Source organism: Megascapheus bottae, chromosome 6 (genome assembly GCF_031878675.1).
Source record: "Megascapheus bottae isolate mThoBot1 chromosome 6, mThoBot2.hap1, whole genome shotgun sequence".
Lineage (NCBI taxonomy): Eukaryota > Metazoa > Chordata > Mammalia > Rodentia > Geomyidae > Megascapheus > Megascapheus bottae.
In genome coordinates, this window is record NC_143514.1 from 21,670,595 (window position 1) to 21,695,182 (window position 24,588).

General features: G+C 39.9%; 2 protein-coding genes across 5 annotated transcripts in view; one reads left to right on the forward strand and one right to left on the reverse strand.

The window, feature by feature from the left end:
- The window catches only part of St7l (suppression of tumorigenicity 7 like), a 131,741-nt gene that overhangs the window by 48,527 nt on the left and 58,626 nt on the right, over positions 1-24,588 (reverse strand). Inside the window, exons 15-16 of one of the 4 annotated variants that reach the window (XM_090334436.1) lie at positions 8,875-8,936; positions 8,191-8,250 (exon numbers count right to left, since the gene is read on the reverse strand). The exons of 2 other annotated variants lie outside the window; for them this stretch is intronic. In XM_090334436.1, coding sequence (XP_090190562.1) covers positions 8,880-8,936 — 57 coding nt within the window. In that variant the 3' untranslated portion in view covers positions 8,191-8,250; positions 8,875-8,879. Of the gene's footprint in view, positions 1-8,190; positions 8,251-8,874; positions 8,937-21,708; positions 22,064-24,588 lie in introns of those variants that run through there. One more of the 4 variants, XM_090334438.1, reaches the window with a different exon arrangement.
- Positions 149-7,629, forward strand: Wnt2b (Wnt family member 2B). Its single transcript, XM_090334442.1, has 4 exons — positions 149-345; positions 1,614-1,891; positions 3,177-3,441; positions 5,758-7,629. The coding sequence occupies exons 1-4, from the start codon at positions 219-221 to the stop codon at positions 5,985-5,987; spliced, it is 900 nt and encodes a 299-aa protein (XP_090190568.1). The 5' UTR covers positions 149-218; the 3' UTR covers positions 5,988-7,629.

Here is a 24,588-nt window from a genome sequence, read left to right on the forward strand (position 1 = left end):
GGATGTGGGTTGGTGGGGAGGAAAGGAATCTAAGATCTAGATACTATGCCAAACATTCCTCAGCACACTTTCCCTCCTGCTCCTCTTGATATAGAAAAAGGGTTGGATGTTCTCCATCTTACAGGTACATTGGGGCACTGGGAGCCCGAGTGATCTGTGACAACATTCCTGGTTTGGTGAGCCGGCAGCGGCAGCTGTGTCAGCGTTACCCAGACATCATGCGTTCTGTGGGTGAAGGTGCTCGAGAATGGATCCGAGAGTGTCAGCATCAGTTCCGCCATCACCGATGGAACTGCACCACGCTGGACAGGGACCATACTGTCTTTGGTCGTGTCATGCTCAGAAGTAGGGGCCTTGTCCATCCTGCCCCAGCTCCTTCCCTGTCTGTGCTTGGGGTAGTGAGTGGGAAGGGTAGTTATAATCCCTGCTCTCCTCTCCCACACTACTTTATAATCATAAAAACAATTATGAGGGGCCGGGAGTTTGGCCTAGTGGTTAAAGTGCTTGCCTAGCATGCATGAAGACCCGGGTTCGATTCCTCAGTACCACATATAGAAAAAAGCCGGAAGTGGGGTTGAGGCTCAAGTGGTAGAGCTCTAGCCTTGAGAAAATCCAAGGACAGGGCTCAGGCCCTGAGCTCAAGCCCAGGACTGGCAAAAAAAAAAAAACCCAATTATGAACAGACCCTTGCACACAGGGATCGCTCCTGATCCCAATACTCTAAGATGATGAAACAAAGATGACTATTTCTTTGCACCTCCATCTCTTCCTTTGTTTTTTTTTTTCTCTGAACTTCTGGTTCCTGAGCCTGTGGGGCGGGGGGAACTTCCTCAGGTGAGAACTAGGAAAAGATCCTTTTGTTCTTACAAGCATTACTAATGTCACCCTAACAATCCCAACACTACAGTAACAGGAAAAAGAGATAGACAGAAAGGTAATATATAAATATTTGCAATCAGTGGTTTGGTCCAAACTCAGCAAAACAGCTAAGCAGGACTAGGCTGAGAACTAGGAGAAAAGGGATGAGATGGAAATCTGGAGGGTAAGGGTACTGGTGGTAACCATCACTGATCTGAAGCAGAAAGGGAGTTGAGCAGGCAGGATAAAGCAGCATGTCTCCCCAGACAGGCTGTCCCTTGGGTCAGCATTTTGGAGAGCTGTCTGTCTAGCACAGGTGGGCTGGAAAAGCTTGTTACATGGACGAAGGCAGCTAACTATACCAGTGCTAGCACTCAGTGAGAAGGAATGATTCACCTTGGGACTCTGCAGTGGAAAGACCCAGGGAAATTGGAAGGAAATAGAAGAGTACAGGTCAGCTGTACAAGAATGTAGATAGAGGCGAGTGATAGCTAAGGGGAAGAGATCAGATATGCTGAGGAATGCTCTCAGAAGGAAAGGGTATCTTGAATAGATTGAAGAGATGGCTCTGAGAAAAAAAGAGAATTCAGAGGGTTTGGTGGGCTGACAAAAATGTATGGCACACGTGTGTAATACCAGCATGTGGGAGAATACAGGTAGAAGATTTTGAGTTCTGGGCCGGTCTGGGCTGCATAGTAAAAAGAATAGACATAGGCTTGTTTCCTGAAATGTCTCTCTACCCTTTCTCTGTTTAGGTAGCCGAGAGGCAGCATTTGTATATGCTATCTCATCAGCAGGAGTGGTCCATGCTATCACTCGTGCTTGTAGCCAGGGAGAACTGAGTGTGTGTAGCTGTGACCCATACACCCGTGGTCGACACCATGACCAACGCGGGGATTTTGACTGGGGTGGCTGCAGTGACAACATCCACTACGGTGTCCGCTTTGCCAAGGCCTTTGTGGATGCCAAGGAGAAGAGGCTTAAAGATGCCCGCGCCCTCATGAACTTACATAACAACCGCTGTGGTCGCACGGTCAGTACTCAAATCTGGGTGTTCATAGTCACATTTTCTAGGTGACCAGTCTGTATGACCAGAGCCTAAAAGTGAAGGTGGAAGAGATGAAGGCTTCTGGATCAATTCCAAGAGTCTTAGCATCCTGGGGCAGGAATGTAAGGCAACTTGGAAGGCTTGGGTTCAAGCAAGTTTCTATACTGGTGAAAAGTAGAAAAAGGGAGAGAGGTCACTTTTTTTGCGGGGGGGGGGGTGGTGGTGGTACTAGTGCTTGAACTCAGGGCTTTATTTGGGAGGTAGGCATTTTACTATCTGAGCCATGTTTCTCTATTTGCTTTGGTTATTTTTTTAATGTAGGATCTTACTTTTTGTTCTGCTAGCTCAGACCACAGTCCTATTTTTTTGCTTACTGCTGTAGCTGGATGTCAAGCCAAATTTACCTGTGCCTGGTTGAAAAGAAACTTTTTATGTGTGTGCTGGTCTTGGCGCTTGAATTCTGTGCTCTCAGTGCTAGTGCTGCCACACACAGCTCCACCTCTGGCTTTTGGATAGTTTACTGGAGCTGAGAGTCTCACAAACTTCCTTGCCTGGGCTGGTCTTGAACAGTGATCCTCAGATCTTAGCCTTCTGAGTAACTAGGATTATAGGCATAAGCCAAAGGTGTCTGATAAAAAGCAGGTTTTTTTTTTTTTTGTTTTTTTTTTTTTTTGCCAATTGTGGGGCTTCAACTCAGGGCCTAGGTGCTATACCTGAGCTTCATTGCTCAAAATTAGCACTCTACCACATTAAGCCAAGCCCCATTTTTCTGGCAGTTAATTGGAGATAGGAGTCTCATGGACTTTCTTCCCTGGTCTGGCTTCAAACTGAGATCCTCAGAACTCAGCCCTGAGTAGCTAGAATTAAACAGATAAGCCACAAGGTGAAAAGTTGACTTCATAAAAGCTGAAAATATTGTTCTAGTCTGTTCATTAGTATGTGAGCACCTCCCATATACTATGCTGCAAATAACACACTACAAAAACATGGTACTTAGCCCTCTAAAACACATGAAAATGAAAGAACGTGCTGTAGGATGAACCTGTGAGCTTAGCAGCCTCACAGGTATTATGACAAGCAAAGCACTTGATCCAGGAAGATTTCTTAAGATTCTCTAACTTGATCAGAAAGAATGGATAGGATCTGATGTGGTTAAGAGCCATCAATGGCTCAAAAAGCCAGCCTGAGCTAGCAGATTTCAGAGCATTAAGGGTAACAAAATTGTGGCCTGCCAAGTACTTCTCCCTGACTTGCCTCCTCCCTCCCTCAGGCTGTGCGACGATTTCTGAAACTGGAGTGTAAGTGCCATGGTGTGAGTGGCTCCTGTACTCTGCGTACCTGTTGGCGTGCACTCTCAGATTTCCGCCGTACAGGTGACTACCTGCGGAGGCGCTACGATGGGGCCGTGCAGGTGACAGCCACCCAGGATGGTGCCAACTTCACAGCAGCTCGCCAAGGCTATCGCCGTGCTACCCGGACTGATCTTGTCTACTTTGACAACTCCCCAGACTACTGTGTCTTAGACAAGGCTGCAGGTGAGAAAGGAAAGCAGAGACATGGAGCCCAGTTCTTAAAACTGTTGGTTAATCATCTTGGCCTGTTTAGTTGGAGTTCAGGAAGGGTTGCTATAGGAGTCAGTCACTTCCATACATGAAAATATGATCCTGAGACTGGTGACTCCTTGAGGCCTGCCTGTGGTTATGTATTATTTCTTTGTATCACCAACATTCAGGATACTGTAGGCACTACTTAGAAGATTAAATGAACCACCTGTTTTCAGTTATGAGCAATGTATGGGCTTCACAGAAACATTAGTTGCAGCATTAAGCCTTTGGCTCTTTACAATCTACCTGAAGAAATAAGGTTGAGGCTGTGGGTATAGCTCAGTTGATACAGTACTGCCTTAGTTGTGCAGGACTCTGGGTTTGGTCTCTGGCATAACAAACAAGAGATGGGTAATGGGTATGCAAACGACACAGTAAAGGAAGCTGACTGGAATATGAAGACGTTTATTTGAAAATGTGGTATTTATGCTGTTTTGTAAACTGTGGGGATTATCTGGATAGCAAGAGAAAATAATAGGCAGAAATTTTATGTATTTAAGTAAAATGGTAGATGGGACAGAGCAGATCAGTGTCTGAATAAAGGTGTCTGGTAAGGAAGATTAAAGATAGAAAGACAGGTTGGAACCAGGCCATAAATGATCTTGAAAGGCTTTATCCAGTGTGCTGCCACTGAAAATTTGAAAACAGAGTTAGAGAGGCAAGGAGGAGTTCCCTAGAAAAGCAGGTATAGCTGGAAATAGTTGCCTTTCAATCTTCTTTAGCTATTTAGTGGTGTAATTCTTGGAAATGTAGGGAAAGTGATAGGGTATCTCCCCAAGAGAGTGCACGTTATCATCCTGCTTCATAACTTCTGGCTCAGATAGGTTAAATAATGTAATAGAACTGCTTTTCTTCTCATTACTGTCATGGGGCTCTGAGGCTCTTTTCTGCAGACTCAACATTCACAACTTGGGTAAAATGGAGCCAAAAACTTAAGATGTCTTCGGTACTGTTTGTTTTCACCCATCACTCTCATTTCTGGAGAGTCAAGTAGCTCAGAACAAAACCGTACAGAATCAGGTTGGAGCTCTACCTGAGGAGCAGAAAGAGTTGGTATACTTTGTAGAGGACTAGAAGAAAAAAAGGCTGAGTCCTTTGACTCCATTAGTGATTTCCTGCCACTAGATGTGTTTCCACATGGCCTTATTCAGAGGGTTAGTCTCTGGAGGTTTGGAAATAATTTCCTAACATCTGAAGTATAACCCTATATCACCATATCAAAATGTACCTTTGGGGAGCTAAAGGTATGGCTCAGCAGTAAGGTACCTGCCTAACAAGCATGAGGCCCTGAGTTCTAATCCTAGTACAACCACTAGCACAAAAAGAAAAAGCAAAAGGAAGGAAGGAAGGAAGGAAGGAAGGAAAGAAGGAAGGAAGGAGCCTTTGGGGAAGGAGGCAAGGATCTTTAGAGTTACAAGAGAGGATGAGTAATATATGAACTCATTTTTCTCAGAGGCATAAAATTAGTTCTCAAAAACCTAAAGTAGTGCTTTGAGTTCAAAGGAAATATATCCTCAGAGAATGGAGCCAGGTTTTCCCTCTAAAGCTTGAACCTTCTGTTCATAGCTATGTTCTCCAGGTTCAGTAAAAATTAGCCACATATAGTTATTGCCTACTTAAAATACAGTAGTAATCTCCCTTATCTGTGGAAGTATGTTCCAAGATCTGTAGTGGATACCTGAAAGTGTAGCAAATATACCAAACCCTAGATATATTATGTTTTAATTTTTTTTGCTTATATGCTTGGCTGGTGCTCTGAGCCATGCCCATAGCTAGACTTTTTGCATCTTATTTTGGAGATAAAGCCTCATGGACTTTTCTGTGTGGGCTCACTTCAATCAGCAATCTTCTTGATAGTTCAGCTTCCTACGTATACGGTCCCAAAGAATCAAACCTGGGTCTTCGTGCATGTTAGGCAAGCACTCTACCACTAGGCCAAACTCACAGCCCATGGGAAGATTTCTTAGAAGAGGTAAATTACAAACTAAGTTGTTTTGTTGTTTGATTAATTTCCAACAGTTATATACACTGTACATATACTGAAATATACTGGTAGGGAGGGAATTACAGGTGGGGTCAGTGATCTTTTTGGCTCTATGATGATGGGAAGAAATGAAACGTCTAGGAGACCGTGAGAAGTTTTTAGGGCTAGTGGGCATATTTTAGGAAAAGTGATGGCTTCCTCCTGAAGGTAGGGTGCCCCTAAGAGGTAATTTGGTTCTCATTCCATTTTCTTCACTAACCCAGGTTCCTTAGGCACTGCAGGTCGAGTCTGCAGCAAGACATCTAAAGGAACAGATGGTTGTGAAATCATGTGCTGTGGTCGAGGGTACGACACAACTCGAGTCACCCGTGTCACCCAGTGTGAGTGCAAATTCCATTGGTGTTGTGCTGTGCGGTGCAAGGAGTGCAGAAACATTGTGGACATCCATACTTGCAAGGCCCCCAAGAAAGCAGAGTGGCTGGACCAGACCTGAACACTTATGACACTTCACTCATCCCTTCCACTTCAAGCCTCCCAACTCAAAAGCACAAGATCCTTGCATGTACACCTTCTTCCACCTGCAACCCTGGGCTGCTACAGCTTCTACTTAAGGACATGGAGAATAATCCAGAGGGACTGTGTGTCTGGTTGGTTCCTTAGCCCTGGGAAGGAGTTAATAGAGGATATAAACAAACTGAGTGGGTTCCCCTCTGGAGGTTTGAAGAGAGAGTAGAAGAGAAGTCTTCAGAGTGACTCAAGTTGCACTACAAGGCATTTCCCTGTCCTTGATATATCTTGGGTGTGTAAGAGGGAGGGAACTTGGAGATAGCTTCTTTTTATGATCCTACCCAGCTGAAGGTAGTAAAAAGAAACAAAACTGCATGTCCCTTCCCTGGAGACAGTGTGAATGGACTGCCTGATACCTTGAAAGAAAATCCTGGGCTTCATATAATCTACTGTGGAGAGCCCAAGAGTGCTAGATAAGATGGTAGGCAGGATGCACTCACATGCTCATATATAGTTTTAATTTGCTGTGTTTTGTAGGAGAGAAAAAAATTCATAACTATACACACATTCTCTTCAATTCCACCTTTATCAGACAGCAGTCTGTTCACTTGTTGCCTGTTCTGACTGAGTTGGCATACAGTGGGTGACTCTCAACTCTTAACAGATTATTAGAACACCCTGGAACAGTACAAGCAGAGAGAATACAATAAATCTGGCTCATGCCTTGGGATTCACCACCATCCCCATGCATTATTTTGGAGGCTAGCTAGGTTTTGAAAACTGAGTAAAAGATAGGCAACTCATGGAGGGTAAAAGAGGGTAAGAAAAGCTGACCTCTAGGATGAGGATCAATATATACCAGGAAGATAAGAGACATTTAGCTTCAATAATTCCTTAGGAGAGGATCCAGATCACTGAAGTTATGACCTGTGGCTCATAAAGAAAAAGCTGGGGTTTGGGGCCAATGTGATAAGCAACTCAGAAGGCAGCAGCCCAGCCCTCATTTACTCAACAAATCTTTATTTAGTGACTCTCCAAGTCCTGGTGATTATTCTTGTTCATTCCACATTTGGCTTCAATTGGGCAGAGTTCCTTCTTTGCTACTAACCTCTGCCTAACTAAGTGGTTTCAATGGAGTTCCTAGAAGCAGCAGACTTAGTGAAGCTGGAGGATGAGACATGGAGTCTGAAAACCTGATGTCCCAATTTTATGTGACTTGGACAATGGTTATCTTTTGCTTGTTGGTAAAACAGTGAAGTGGTATTGAAATCTACAGTTTTGAGTTAAAAATTACAGCTGTGTCACTTACTGCTCTATATATTTTCAGGAAGATTCTTAAATCCTTCTACCCTCTTCTTTTTTTCCCATCTGTACAATAAGAATATGTACTATCTAGATACTGAATTTAATTATGCTCCCAAAAGGAGCTAATAGATACTCTTCACTAAAGCCCCTGACTAGTCAAGCCCATCATAACTTCTTTAAGAACTTCTGGTTTAGGCCTGTATAATCTTGACAGCATTCTACAGATTAGGGGTTTTCCACAGAGAAGTCTAGATATAGGCCCTCTTTCCTTTCTCAAGCTCCTCTTTAACATATCCTCATGGACATGGGTCCTCATGTTTGTGGAATGACTGCTCTGCACAGGCAGCGGGAGGTTGGGGAGCCATTGCTCTGGCCACAGAGGCAGATTTATTTGGATGATAGGACTAATATTTGTGTAACCTGCTGAGACCTGTGTGGGAGAGTTAGGGTGGTTTTTCTTTTGGTGAGGGGATTTGCTCCGGTTTCACATCCATTAACACAAAACATGAGCTAGTCAGGGTTCTTGTGGTCTATGGGGAGGGGATGCCTGTGGAGAAATGGGACTGAATGAGTCAGGCCAAGGGAATGTCGTCCTTGCAGAGTGGAGTCATCTGGATAACTGATGAGCCTGTAGTAGTAGAATTAGGGAGGGAGAGATGGGAAGTGAAGAGAGGAGCATCTTGGGCTAGAATTACGAGAAGGAAAACTTTGAAATAGTGCAGAAGTATGGGGTCATAATTAGTATGCATTGAAGCACAGCATTGAGTGAATTTACAAATACTGCCTTGTATACCAGGCTCATGGAAAAAGCATCAGGTATCTACTCTTATTGGAACATCCAAGCCACCACCTCGATGAGAGATAGCAGAGGCCTTCCATGGGGAAGTCAATCTGTGTTTAAATTCTTTTACCAGTGATCTGTTATTTGATTCTTGGTTCTTGACCTGTGGAAAGAAATAGGTGCACCTTTTCAGCTATCTCACAATGATCAATTTTCCCCTGGGCTTCAGTATTATCTCAGAGAGGCAGGTTTTGACTGCCTCCCTCCCTTCCTTCCTCTTTCCCTCCTTTCCTTCCTTCTTTCCATTTTTTGTTAAGTTGGGAGCTTGAACTCTGGGATATCCCTGATCTCTTCAGCTCAAAGCTGTCTCTCTGCCACTTGAGCCACAGCACCACTTACAGTTTTCTGTCAGTTTAATTGGAGATAAAGAGTCTCAGAGACTTTTATACCCTGGCTGGCTTTGGACCATGATCCTCAGATCTCAACCTCCTGAATAGCTAGGATTACAGGCATGAGCTACCAGTGCCCAGTTCGTTCGTTCATTCCTTTCTTTTTTTAATAAAAAAACCCTCTAACACATTTATTCAAAACAGTTATCTCAGTTATGTTAAAAATCCTATAATTAGGAGACATCCACAATTGCAGAGATGATGATGCGAAGTGTAGATATGTCAACAGTCACATCTGAATACTGAGCAAGATGAGTCAAGGCTGAGCCACTGACTTTGTAAACCTAAAACACTATAGTCTTAGCACACACAGACAAAACAGTACTTCCAAGCTTTACCATGGTCATAGCAGCAGAGTCCACAGCTTTTCTGTTAAGAGGATCACATTTTCTATTCTTTCCTGCCATTTTAAAAAAAATAAATGGTTAAGAAAACAAGCTGTCCACAGTAATAAGTTGAAAATAAGGTGCTTACATGAGAGAAAAGATGTCCATTTGAGCCCCACTGCAGAAGCTGTGAGGCTGCAATGGGAATGATGGCCAAACAATTCTTAATTAGTCCTTAGCTTGCCTCTGCATTCCAGTTGGCTTTAGACAACTGGCATTCATTCTGCACTATACAAACAAAAACTATTCTATTTGGAACAAGCATCAAAACAAGAACTTTATTTGGTACCATCATTTTGCTGCCATTCGCTCACTCTGCCTCTACGAGCCTTCTTTTCCATCTTCTTTGATAGAAGTCTCTCCTTCCCACCATCAGTGTCTTATCCTATCTCCTACTCCATGTTAGTCCTCCTTTTTTTTTTTTTTAAACTTTTGATAAATATTTAGCACTTCATTTAAGCAAGTGTTCTTTGGATACAAGATTAATTTAAAAAACACTGCCTCTATCCTACAAGACTGTTTTCGAGAAGGCACATGACAGAAACACCTCAGTTGCACAGTTTAAGTAAAGGTAAGAATACCGGCTTTAGCCTAGATTTGCAGAAAAGAGCCAAATTTTATTATGATTATTAGTCTTAAATAATGGCATTCTTCTTCAGAGTGATGCTGGAAAATCAAATTAAAGACGAGATTAATTTAAAAAAAACAAATACTACACTACCCTGAGGTCTGTTTACAAAACGTTTTAGCTTATGAATATTCACACTTGATTTCTTTTCCTCATTATTGCAGATAAGTTGTTTTCTCTCTTGTCCATTATCAAGGGCACCAACCACCAAACCCTTTGCCAAATTTCAGACCCACTCAGGACATGAGTTTCTATATAGTTTAATAGAAGATTGATAACTAGGATTTTTTTCCATCAGCCTCTCTGAAATTTTTATTTAAATGTTCTCAGTGGTCATAGGGCAGAAGCCCAAGCTAGCTGGGAAGAAGGGAGGATGCCAGAGAGTATGTTTCTCATCCCTGGGAGGCATTCAGCCTAGCTCCTGCAGCCAAATTACAGCACCAGAGAACAATGTGATGCATTCCTGGGCAGGTCGGTGGGACCCTGGGCGCCTGGGCCTTGTGGAGAGAGGTGCCAGACACAGAGCTCTCCGTAAGCAATCCTGCAGAGCCGCCCCCTGGGTGCAGAAATGAAATACGGGAGAGCCTCACATTACACAGAGACCTGTAGCTCACACCTGGTTATTGATGGCCTTGGTGGAGGCCTCTGCCCCCACCCTCCACTTGGGAACTGCCTACTACTATGGGGGTTGGGCATCTTTGAAGTAATGTTGGAAAATAAGATGCATGCTTCCTTTTCACTGTTTGCCTTCCCTGTCAGCCTGAGCACAGCTATAAGGATATACAGCACATACACATGTCCAAGAGATGTACATATACACACACACACACAGCTTCTGTCAGGCTGCATAGAAATTGGAGTTGGAGTTGTCCCATCTCCCCCCAACCCTCAGCAATAAAAGATGTTCAATAAAGCCAAAGAATACCAATGGAAAGGTCCAGCTGAGGGATATTACAAAGCTATGTTGTAGGAATTGGTTCTCTTCTGGGTTGAAAGGGGAGTGGGGAGAGAACAGAAAGAACATGGTAGAGAAGAAACCAAGGATGAGTAGTCACTATCCATGCATAGAAGTTAAGGTGGCACAATTTCTCAAACTTGGTACCTGCTAGAGAAAATGTTATCTGAGCAGTTTGCTATAACTGCATGAGCCTGAGGCTTATGGCTTGTTGTTTGTAACTCTTACTGGGTTAGAAATAAGAGGGCTTTGGATTTCAGGCATGATCTCTCAGGCATGGTATCTCCAAGAAAGAGGCACTGGAAAGGAACAGGCAGGAGCTTTACTAGAGTAAATGTGTCATGGTTGCTGTACTGAACGAAGCTTTTCTGAGAATCTGTTTTCCCTGCTTTGCATGATTAACAGGTTTCAGTTAATAGCTACTAGAGTGTCAGAAAAAAGGAAAACAAAAACTTGCCCCTAATCCCAAAGACAAAAAAGATAGGAGAGTTTAGAAACTCATCTGTCTACTTTCCCATTCGTGGCATCTTTGTGGTTATTCTTCATTTATATAAAATGTTTTAGTTTTCCAGGATTTGAGAATCCAAAATAAGCATTTTCCCCTTTGTCGCCAAACAGAATTATCTTGACTTAAATTCCCTTTGCTTCCCTTCTATTCTGGGCCATGAATCTATGACATGGGGACTTTCTCTTTGACCAAAAAACCAAAATCTGGTTATTGTATGTCAGCCTGTGGAGAACAGCTGTGATCAAACAAAGATTATTCTGAGTGAAGAAAAGGGAAGATAGTTTCATCCTTTGACATATTCCAGGTGGAACTTTCCCCCAGAATAACAATAATGTTCACAAAACCCTTTTGTTCACAAAATGTGTAAACAAATATGGAAGTAGGGGTTAAACTTTATTTTATGGATGACATAATAGAGATTCAGTCATTTTGTCCAATATTACATCGAAGTAAGTGACTGGGACAGAACTTAAACCTAGATCTTCATATCCTGTATACTCTCTTCAATGTCTGCGGACATCTAGGACTGAGGGTACCAGAGCACTAGCACCTTCAAAACTGAAACTGCTATAACATATTCAGACTCTTTCAGAGCCCTACCTATTAGCAAAGAATATATGAGCAGAGTTTTACAAAGGCATAGTCTACACCTCTCTGAATCTCAACAAATTATCTTCTACCAGTTTTGATTACTACCATCAAGAGTTCACTCTACAAAGTATTTCATGCTTAAACAATGCTGCACCTATTTCTTTGTAGTCCTTCTCACCTTCAGCTTAACATTAACATTTTTCGTTTTCATTTTTTTTTTTTTTTTGCCAGTCCGGGGCTTGAGCTCAGGGCCTGAGCACTGTCCTTGGACTTTCTCAAGGCTAGAGCTCTACCACTTGAGCCTCAGCACCACTTCTGGCATTTTTCTATGTATGTGGTACCAAGAAATCGAACTAGGGTCTCTGTGCATGCTAGGCAAGCACTCTACCACTAGGCCAAACTCCCAGCCCCTCGTTTTTATTTTATCTAGTTCTTTTCACGCGATGCTAAATGCATGGACAGAATGACAGCAATCATGAGAGGAAATTCTTAAGACTTTAGTCTTTCAAGTTTTGTACTAGAATTTCCTTCAAGACTTCATTCTTTTTAAAAATGTTAAGCCCTGCATTATGGACAATAGGGATAGGGAAGAAGAGTGCTATGGCATCATCCTATGCCAAGCCAGATGCTTACCCATGGCCTAATAAAGATCTTGGGCCTCTTTAGACAAGCAACTGACCCATAGCAAAGCAAAGGGCATCGACTCTGTAGGGAAACCTCTGTGTAATAGGCAGACAACAGATTTCAATTTCACCTGAGCAAAAACTTTTGCTCTTTTTAACTCCTCATCCCAATCTTCTTTCAAAATTTAGCCTTGTCTTTTGGTTGAAATTATTGAGAAAGAAGCTCTAAGAGAGGTTGTGTGCACAGGGAACCTTCCCTGTTCCATCTTAGAATGCATTTGCTTAGAGACAGACTAAAGCCTGAAACACCCCTACCTAACCCACTGCAGCATCCTAACTGTGAAGGCAAAGGGAAGGCTATAGGAACACAGTATTCATCAATCACAAACCTGGGAGGCGACAGCTTCCTGACCTAGGCCCCTGCTTGCACTGGAGAAAAGAACACCTTAGGAAAACAATCTACCTAAAGTCAGGATTTTCCCCTCAACAAACCTTACTTTTTGTCCATCGATCTTGGCTCTTACTGAGCTCCCTGCTTCCCACCCCCACTGCCTCCGCATGTGGGCTCAGAAGTCATCATCTAAAGAATTCCATTGCTCACCTCCTGCATAGCAGCACAGCCCCATGAGGCCGCACACCAGATGGAGGGGATAAAAGTACGAGGTCATGGCTTCTAGCAAGAGGCTTTTTCTTAAACTAACCCTGACTCCTGGAAAAGAGGCAGAGCAGGAGAATGTCGGGTGAGCTGCTGACGACAGCAGCTTCATAGGTCTTGCATTAAAAAAAAAGCCAACTTGGCTTTCAGTGGAAATTTCCTTACTCCCACCTCCAGGTCCACTCCTGGTCTCATGCCTGTAGCTTGAAGGTGTCTGAGTAGAATGCAGAGATTAACAATACAAAGGGTTAAATCCTTGTCAAGTGTAGGGACCTATTCAGCAAGCTGCCACACAAGCTGAGGTGGAGGCCAAGCCCTGAACATAAGCCTTTTTCTCTAGGAATGTGACTATAAAGTAAAAAGAAAGAGTATGGAAAATGGAAGGGACTCTGAAAATAAAAAGAAATTGACTCTGAAAATTGAAAAGGCCATTAGTAAACCTTTGTGTAGAATAAACAAAAAGGGATGGAGGAAGATCATCATTCCTAGAATAATTATGCTTGTTGGATGACAATGTATAGAGTCAGCAATTACAAAGAAACAAACAGTGTAACAGACTGTGACACAGTCTTACAATAGAGAACATGTCAATGAATTAATCACAGATGGAAATTCTTCCAGAGATAACTTCGGAGTGACTTTTATAAGATAAGGCATGAGTTGGAAGGCAATCAGGGGAAGGCATTTTAAATAGAAGGAACTGATTGCTGAAACTTACAAGGAAGTATAAGCAAGAAATAAGGAATTTCAAGCAAGTACTTTAAAGAATACAGAGAAATTAGAATGCTGAGAGCACGGAATTAAATAATGTGAAGTTACTATGTATCTAGACTGTCTGATGATTCAGTCTCCTATAGAGCCACACAGCATCTTTATCTATGTCAGGAAATACCAAGGCATGTAAAAAGCACAAGGATGAATTCATTTGATATAGATACAGAGACTACAAGAGATCTGTACTGTGAAGCCCAACAAAATGCTATGTATCATTAACTGCAGATCCTTATCATTTGAGATTCTGGACTAAGTAGGGGATATTATATATCTTATTCAGAACTGTAATGCATTAATGTAGACTTCAGGGCCAGAATTTGGCATCAGTCAAGCCAATCTCTTAAGAAATTAGAATGTGAAAAAAACTAATTTTAAATAGAAAACACATTTCTTTCACTCACTCCAAACCTTAAAAGTTGACCAATCCCCTATATTCCATTCTGTATGCTAGATTTTTGTGGCTAATAGATTATTTATCATATCTGAGGCCATGGTGAATAGAGAGGAGTTACTAAAGAGCTCTGGAGATTGCGAAACCAGTTCACTAATGCATAAGGAGGCATTTCTTGCATACTAGAGGGCACTGGACTTGCAGCCAAAATGGAGGCAAATTCTGATTTCACCATTTCAATTAGGTCTCTGGTTTCTTAAATTTGCTGAAGGTAAAAACAGCCATTTATCAGGCTTCTGTCATACTTGTAATTGAATTTCCCTAATTTATAAGGAACAAAACAGAAGAACCCAGTTCTTTCACAGCAGTTTCTGGTGCCACTTTCAGAAAGATAATACATATTGGATTGTGGGTCTGACAGAGAAGCACTATGTATGTATTTTTTATGCTCCCTGAATAAACCCAAAGCAGAGTAGAATCTTAGGTTTCTACTTCACTTACCTGGCAAATCATTTGGTGCTAGAAGAGAGGCAACCGCTTAATGGTGATAGCATTTGTTAGTATCATCTTAGTATTCTCCACCTCTCCTAGACAGTTTATAAAAGGCGATTTCTGAAACCCTTCACAAAAGAAAAGCTCAAGGGTTTACATTCAACTGTGACACCACTATGAATTCATTAAGAAGCATGTTTCAGGTTGCACTATAATTTCCCTATGTAACATAAACCCATGGAATCTGACATAAGCTGATTGCTCATGCTGGTTATTTTATTTACATTTCTAAATGGAGGGGATTTCAATACTCATAAAATATCTAACTGACTTATTAGTTTTCATCTGTTCTCCCAGAACAGCAATTATAAAATAGTCCTAGAGACAGAAGCCACAGCTTGTATGACTGGTTAAGCAATGAGGGAAAAGTTATTGCTCAAAAAGCAATTTTAAAAAATCCAATATGGAATTTGAGGCCAAATCAGAGATATGGTTATTCTTAATGCCATCAGAAAGATAAAAGTTTAGGAAGAAAAAAAATGTGTAACTATGTTTCAAGTCCTATGGGAGTAGGTAATAAGGTCACAGGAATTCAGGTGTGGATGCAGTTTACTTATATCTTTTTTAGAAATCAGATGTCATCTGATAGTCACTAGTACAATAGGGGTGCAGGTGAGAGGACAGAAAACACAAATATGGTTTTGACTAATGTGCTACAAGTTAGACTTCTGGACTACCTGATGTCATTGTCCGTTTAACTGAGGATCTGGAGATGTAAATGGTTAACTTACTCAAATAATAATAATTCATGCATATTCTAATCAGCTTAGAAAAGCTCAGATAAATGACCAGAGAAGTAAGAGTCATTAGCAAATTCTAAAGCTTGATTATCAGTCTTTTGCCTCTAAGTGATTTGTTTAAATCATCTATTTTCCTTTCTTCTGCATCACTGAGTTAAACTAGTATGTATATTCTAGTACAACCAATCTTGGGCCTTCACTTCCATTCCATATAGCTCCATCATTTTTCACAATTACCGGTTACTTGTCTAATTTGTATAAGTTCCTTAAGGATAGGATGTGTTTATTTTAAAATATGTACGTTGGGCATATTAGCATACACTTATAATCCCACAACTTGAGGGGCTGAGGCAGCCAAAAGGGCTGAAAGTTCCATAGTGAGATTCTATCTTTGGAAAAACAAAACCAAAAAAACAAAAATGGATTTCATGGTCATAATTCCAATTAGCCAGTTAGTATATGTTACTTGACTAAGGCATTCTTTAATAGAGATAGCTGTGCATGGTGACTCATGCCTATAATCCTAGTTCCTTTGGAGGCTGGGATATGAGGAACTCGTTCAAAGATAGCCTGTGCAGAAGAGTTTGTTTCTCTCATCTATGATGAACCAGCAAAAAGCCAGAAGTGGGGCTATAGCTTAAGTAATAGAATGCCAGCCTTTAGTGAAAGAGCCAAGTAAGAACATGAAGTCCTGAGTTCAAGCCTCAGTACCTGAACATGTGTGCACATATACACATAGATTGGAATGATTTTTTCGGTTAAGATAAAATAATTTTGGTGCTGTGTCCCTCTACTTGTAAAGGGAATTGTAATGGATACAGAATTGTTCAGTACAACTCATCTTGGAAGAATCTTTTAATTTAGTTTTCAAACTAACTAACAATATATGCCTATTTTCAGAATCAGGTTGTAGCTGACATTAACTAATGAGCTTTAGAGAAAATCAGGGTGGCTTTTTACCCATATGTACACACAGCCAAACAATTTTGTTTTAACACTAATGTTCCATTTTGCCTCACAATAACATTGCATTTTCATTCATGATGGTCCTTAATACTTATGTCTGTCAGTTTTAAGATTGAGAGAGTATAAGAAAGACAAACAGGTGAATGTAGAGGGTCATACATTTAAGGCAGTTATGTATGTGATATAAAATATTTGTTATTTAGTTGAGGAGCTCTTCAGTTTGTGAAAAATTCTAAACTATCCATATAAACATTATACTAAAGCTTGCCATGCAGGATTAAAGTATTTGAAAGAGAATAAAAGCACTCCTTTATAAAATTCTTGTGAAGGAAAGTACCCTCCATGAGTTTAGATGAACTTTTTTTTTTTTTTGAGATTATATTTCTTTCTTTCTTTTTTTTTTTTTTTTGCCAGTCCTGGGCTTGAGCTCAGGGCCTGAGCACTGTCCTTGGACTTTCTCAAGGCTAGAGCTCTACCACTTGAGCCTCAGCACCACTTCTGGCTTTTTTTTCTATGTATGTGGTACCAAGGAATCAAACCCGGGTCTTTGTGCATGCTAGGCAAGCACTCAACCACTAGGCCAAACTCCCAGCCTAGATGAACTTTTTGTGTCACTTTACATGAGACACTTTAACTAATGCATCAGTCACTTCCAATCAAATGACTGAAATATGAAAGTATAAATTATTAAGGCGGTAGCTTTATCTTGACTAGTACATTTTCTCAACCCATGTAGCACCAGGCTATGACTTACTTGTCAACAAGAATTATACTTTTGTTTCATAAAAGTAGCCAATAAATATTTATTCATTTAATGAAAGATTGAAGAAACAAACCTGTGTAATACCTTAATGCATTGAATCTAAACTAAAGATATATATATGTATATATAAAATATATATAATAGAACAAACATTACTAATTACACATTACAAAATAGCATAAGTATATAGCATGAATAATTTACTGTATTTTTTAATGCTGAAGCTCGTATAAATCCCAAACTTGGAAAACAAATTAAGACAATCCTGTTGAATTTATTAATTCATTAATTCCTTCCATTCATTAATCTGATACTAAAAGATTTTTTGTTCCTTTTTTAAAAGATATTATTACAATAGCTGAAATAGACCAGGAACAAATTAATAAGGTCTTCATAGCCAGGACTTCGATGAATTAGAATCCTTGGGCTCCCAGTAAGGGCAAAACCTCTTAGGGATCACAGGCAAATAAATAAAAAATGCAGCTGAATTTTGTCAGGGGGCAAGGTTTCAGCTTTGAGTACCCCAGCAACTGAGAATGAATTATGTATAAGATTAGTAATGTGCCTTCATCCACACCCTAGCTAGAGAACATTTCTTTATTTCACAGTAACTGAAGGAAAAACAGCAATGTTTTTGCCTGCCAAGAACAGCTGTGGCTGTATTCTAGCTAGGAGTATAATAACACTGAGGGATTAAAATGTAATTGTAATACAGCTTCTGCTACCTGGGAGTAAAACTTTGAATTTTACAAAGAAATTGGGCCTCCAGCATATGGATTAGATAAAAACAAAAGCTGGCACATTCCTAACAAAGGAAATAAGGAATATGTTCACTTCTTAAGTTCTTCCTCAATTGCTTCTTTCCCTGTATGTCATGTTGATATAGGCAAAGGTGTTCAAATATAAGAGAATATAGCACCCCTGCCTCTGCTCTTTTTGTGCAAATACTGAAGCTTAAACTCCTGGCCTCAACCTCTCAGCCTTTTCTGCTCACAGTTGACATTCTACCACTTGAGCCATACCTCCACTTCAGGATTTTCACTAGTTAAATTAATAAAAGGTCTTTTGGATTTGTCTGCCCAGAATGGCTTTGAAATATGCTTCTCAGCCCCCCGAGTAGCTAGAATTACAAGTATGAGCTACTAAAGTTGCCCTTTTCTGTATGTAAGCACTTGAAATCTTGAAATTAAACAATGATTATGTGGTCTGAATTCTCTCAATTTTGTTGATACATAAAGCCCAAATAATTATTTTGACAGTACTGAGAACTGAACTCAGATCTTGAACTTAGGAGGTATGCACTTTATCACTTATGCCATACCTATAAGTACCTTTTTCACTTGGTTGTTTTCTTTCTTTCTTATTATTCATAGATATTTTCCAATAGCTGTACAAGGGAGTTGACTTGGTTTTGCTTTATGGTGGGGCCTGTGCTGGGCTGTGATATTTCTACCTGTGCTTCTCTTTGTTAGGCATTCATCCCTGCACTCAGCCATTGTACTTCCCTTATATGTAGAATAACAATGTGTTTCACTGTCCTATTCACTAAGTGAGATGGTGTCTCACAAACTTTTATTTCTGACTTTGAATCCTAGTTACCTAACTTCTGCCTTCTAATTAGTTAGGATTACTAGCATGAGTCATTATACCCAGCTCCAGATAAAATCTTACCTTGAAGCTGGCTATTGTCAAGATAGACCTAAGACAACCTTAATAATATAGAGGGGGAAAAAAGAACTAATATTCCCTGCATAAGGAAGACAAGAACTATCTGAAGTTCAAATTATTCTTGGTTTAGATCTTAATATAGCAAAGTAGCTTTATTAGTTTAGTTCTTTTGGTACCAGAGACTCATGTTCTTGATTCACTTTCCTGCTCTTCCACTTGAGTCACACCTCCAGTCTGGCTTATCTTGGAGATAGAGTCTCAGACTTTTCTGCCTAGGCTGGCTTCATATATTTTCTGGCTCTCAGCTTCTTGAATAGCTAGTTTCATAAGTGTGAGACACTTGTGCCCAGCTAATTTAGTTCTTTTTCCTTACCTTTCCTTTCCTTTTTTCTTTTCTTTGCTCTTCCCTCCCTCCCTCTCTTTCTTTCTTTCTTTTTTTTTTTTTTTTTTTTTGCCAGTTCTGGGGCTTGAACTCAGGGCCTGGGCACTGTCCTTGGGCTTTCTCAAGGTTAAGAGTTCTACCCTTTTGAGCCACAGCACCATTTCTGTTTTTTTCTTCTGTGTATATGGTACCGAGGAACTAACCCAGGGCTTCATGCATGCTAGGCAAGCACGATACTACTAGGCCAACTCCTGGCCCTAATTTTATTCTTTCTAAGCATCAGAAATTGGAATGGTTAGAGAAAGATACAAAATCTCATATTGTTACTGTATCTGACTTTGTTACCTGGTACATTGTATATATGTTTATTTGTTTAGTTGAAATAGGAAAGGAAGAAAAAAATGATTGGGGGCAAGGGAAGGGAAAGTGGGACAAAAACATAAGAGAGGTATCAATGTGTGAGAAGTAATGCACCTACTACCTGATGAATGTAACTATAACCCCTCTATACATTACCCCAACAATGAAACAAACAAACAAAAAAGAGTCTTACAGTTTTGTTCCTGGCTGGCTTTGAACTGTGATTCTCAGATCTCAGCCTCCTGAGTAGCTAGGCATGAGCCACCGGTGCCCAGATTCTATGAGACTCTTATCTCCAACTAACCAGCAAAAAACCAGAGGCAGAGCTGTGGTTCAAGCAGTAGAATGGAGGCTTTAGCAAAAAGGGACAGCAGCCAGGAGCTGAGTCCAAGCCCAGTACTGGCGTGCACACACACACACAAATTACTTAATTCATGAAGGGCTGATGTTGTACCTCAATGATAACATGCTTGTTCAGCATGTGTAAAACCCTAGGTTTAGTTCTAGCACTGTAAAACAAGAAAAGAAAGAGTAGAATGACAGGCCACCCAAATAAAGACCTTAAATGCACTAACTATGGAACAAAAATATAAACATTTAAAAATGTTGACCTGTATCCAATAGGCTCATTTATTATCTCTGCAGTTTCTGAGAAACATCTTAGGTGCATTATTGGGAAACAGCATGATTACAGAACAATGTTCTTCAAGAACATAAGCTCAGTAACAATTCAAAATGCTTATATACAAGCATGTATGTCCTTAAGGAACTAAAAAAGCCTCACAGCTTTGAATATATAACCCATTTTCAAAGTAAAGAAACTTACTTTGTCAGTCTAATTTCTGAAGGTGGTCCTATGTATGAAATAAGAATGCAACTACCATAGGTTTTTTAAAATCAATAATAAAATCAAATGGAGACCATATAAATATCTTTCACCTATGAGCAGTATTACTAACATATAGGGTATATTACTAATCATAACACTAAGACCTTTTAATGTTGGGGTGATTCATCCTTATAGATCCTAGCTCCTCAAGAGGCTGAGATCTGTAGTTCAAAGCCAGCCAGAGCAGAAAAATCTATGAGATCAACCCCCAGTCTATTAGCAAAATGCTGGGTTAAGGGCATGGCTCAAGTGGTAGAGTACTAGCCATGAGCAAAAATAAACAAAAAGGACCAAGAGTTGGCCTAGTGGTAGAGTGCTTGCCTAGCATGCACGAAGACCTGGGTTCGATTCCTTGGTACTATCACTTGTGCTGAGGCTCAAGTGATAGAGCTCTAGCCTTGAGAAAGTCCAAGGACAGTGCTCAGGCCGGGAGCTCAAGCCCAAGACTGGCAAAAAAAAATAATAGTAAAATAAAATAAAATAAAAGACCCTCAGTTAAGCCCTGGCACTATCATAAAAAGTCATGTATCTTTTTCACTGGCATATATCAATATATAGCTATAATTATCTACTAACTCCCCTAGTTCTTAAAATGATCTTTGACTCTGAAAAAAAGTAATGAGAATAATGAACAAACCTTCCTGAAATCTTTGGTCAGTATTCATTAAAAAAATATTTGACATTTATATTTGTTTATTATTTTTATAAATGTAATTTAGAGAGAAAAATTTTAATTATTTTTAAGAAAGGCCTGAAGAAATGCAGTGAAACATTCTGTGGAGAGGTCTTTTGTTAGTGTAACTTCTGACCTTCTATATCTTTGGAAATCGTGCAACTTGGCTAATGTAGTCCTTAAAGAATTAATCAAGCAGATTGTGAGGCCCTAGTTACAGTGGAGCCAGCCAATTATGAGTTGCTCAGAAATTCATCATTGGCATGTCCAACTACATTTTCCCACATGAAGATTAACAAAAATATGTGGAAACTAGGTCCATTCCCACCCCAGCACAGCTCCAATATGTGTTCAGTGAAATCAAAGTTTTGTCTTAGTAAAATAGCAATATGAGAATCTTTTTGATTTTCACCCTTAACACTTTTTTTTCTGCCAACTTTGCAAAGACTGCCTTATTTAGTTAATTCCCAACTAGTAACCTCTACATTCAAACACATTTCTTGATTCAAAGCACTAAAAGCACATGCCACAAAGCCTGATTTTATCAGTAAGTTAATGAAATCCCCCGAGACCATCTTTAAGCCTCTTTATTTTTGTGATGACACCTTTCCAAGCCTTTTCTGCCAAAAAAAAAAAAAAAGGCCAGAGTAGATGAAGATTGGTTCTCTAAGGAAAGGCAGTGCTGCTTTTAAATAAAGACGCTCCTTTAAGATAAGCAGAATCAGATTCCACTTCATTTGGCTTCCTGGCTACCCTTAATTTGAACTCTCATATTTAACCCAGCAGGCTTCAAAGCAGGTGAGAAAATGACCTACCACTTAAAAGCAATTTTTCCTTTTTCAGGAATTCTGGCCTTGGAGAATATCAGCTCTGATATCAGCACATTCCACATCTCCAGGGATTTATGCAATTTTTTCATTACTCTATGTCTAATGTCAGACAAGGTTTTCATCTTGGCCAGGAGAAAAATCAGGAGGAAAAAAAATCTTAGCTTGCTGAGAATGAAGTCTCATTCCGAATAGCCTTATGCCGTGCCAAAAAAAAAAAAAAAGAGAGAGAGGCTTTAAACAATTAACCATCCTAGACCATTCCCTTCCACTTACCTAAATTTGATATACATACAGTAAGATTAAAAAAAACTTTAGCTTCAATCAAATGGCAGCATAAAATGCAATTTTATAATACATTTTTGCCTTTCAACAAAGCGGTTTTATAAATGAAATGCATGTTGATCAATGCTATCCCTTTCAACAGTCTCACCCATTCCTCCCTATCCTACTCCCTCCATTATTTTCTTAATTTTATTGAATATACACTGAATTTTTTTTACTGCATTTCCCTCCCTTCTTTAGTCATCTACCCTATCTCTCTGATGTAACAAACAAAATTTTAAGAAATTTAAATTCAATTTGCTCTAGCAGGTAATCTAATACAAAAGACATGAGATGAGAAAGGCACAATAGTAACAAGGGATTTAGCTCTGGTGGTGTAATCCTGTTACTCTGGAGGCTGAGGTATGAAAATATATATATATATATATATATATGTATGTATTATATATTCAGTCTCCAAGATCACTTGCTTAGCATGCACAAGACCCTGGATTTGATCCCCAGAAATACAAGAGAGTTGGAGCCAATGAGTTAAAACTAGCCTGGGAAATGTATGGCAAAAAAGAAAAAAAAGCAAATAAAATGAAGAAGAGGTAAAAGGAAAAACAGGAAAAGAAATAACAATGTATGGGATTTTCTTAAATGCGTTTGCCTTTCTAAATTAAAGAACAATCATTATCAAATAGACTTCAGCAATTTCTACCTTATTTGGTCATCATATGTTGCTGGACATAACTGGAAATGGATGGGACATGGCCCAAGTATGCATGAGTTCAAACCTCAGTTTTTTGAAAATGAGTGGGGGGGGAGAGAGAGGGAGAGGGAGAGAGAGAGTGAAGGAGAGAGAGAGGGAGGGACGGAGGGAGGGAGGGAGGGAGGGAGAGAGAGAGAGAGAGAGAGAGAGAGAGAGAGAGAGAGAGAGAGAGAGAGAGCGAGAGAGAGCGAGCGCGCGCGCGAGCGAGCTCTAATATAGGGAGTTTATGCCATACCAACAAACCAACAGATTCTATAAAGCAACTTGCCAGTGTACTACAAATTTTGAGCATTTATCCTGTTCTTATGATTCACAAAACACATAATGTATCAGAGAGACAGTACTAATAGTACTGTTTAAATGACACTCAACCACACTACAATTTTTAATGGAAAAATATATTTTGTGCTATTGTTAGGACATATGTAAAAGGATAGGTTTCTCATTCTATAGCCTGTCTTAAGTGATGATGACAGTGATGGAGTAAGCATTAGCTAGCACTTTTTAAAAACGGTATGCACACATGAATCTAAATACTTGATATATTTTAAACTCATTTAATTCTCACCAAAACCTACGATTTCCCATGTTACAATTCAGGAGAAAGAAGGTTAATATATTTACCTGAAGCAAAACAAAGCAATCTGGCTCTCGAGTTTGCATTCATTGCCCCTGTGTACTGTTGCCCATCCCTGAACCTGGCAAGGTGACACTGTTCAGATTTTCTAAATTCCTCATAACGGTGTAGGAGAGTAAAGCAAGGCTTCTTAAGCTTTAAATGTGTACATAGGACAACCTGAGGCTCTTGTGAAAATGCAGTTCTCACTCAGGTGAAGAATGGCACTCCAATTCCCTTGCTCTTTGTCAAGGCATGTATGTATTGTATTTACAAACTGAAGACCACTCATACTACAATTATTTCGAATAACTCTTACATGGGACCAACTTTGTAATTGCTGCATGCCAAATATTGATTTGCAGTTACTGTTAGAATACTTACCTTTTAGGAATTTTAAATATACATATAAAGCCAAAGGGATAAAATGTGCCCGTAAAAGTTCTTTGTCAGTGATATTTCAATGTCATATATCATCAACTATACAAAGATAGTGAATAGATGTTTATTGTTCACTAACTAGAATCACAGTATGCCAATTTGATCTGAAAAAGAAGATTATAGTGTAAAATACGTAACTTTTCATTCTCAAGATTGTGCCATAGGATAAGGAATTTGTGTATTCTAAAAGGCTCTTCAGTGCCATTAGTGACTCCTCTGGTAAAGGCAGTGGCTATACACTGACATTAGTGGACAGAGCATATATTGAGTACATCTCACATTAATTTTGGCCAGTACTCAAAGAAACACACAACCAATAGTTGCTACACCTCTATTCCAGATTCTAGATCTCTCTCTTTGCTCTCTTTCTTCTCCTTCCCATTCTACTATCTTGAAAAAAAATTCAAGAATCATCTCACCCATTTGCTTGTTTGTATATTTAAAAAATTCACAGTTGGACATTTTCCTCAGCTATTAAATGGATGAGGTTTTCCCTGTCTAGTCCATTTTTTCCCATGCTGAATTATACAGTGATGTCATTTCACTTGGAGATTTACTCCCCAGTCAGCACCACTGCAAATAACAGTGTATAATTAATCACTAAGTTTCCTTTTCATACGAAAAA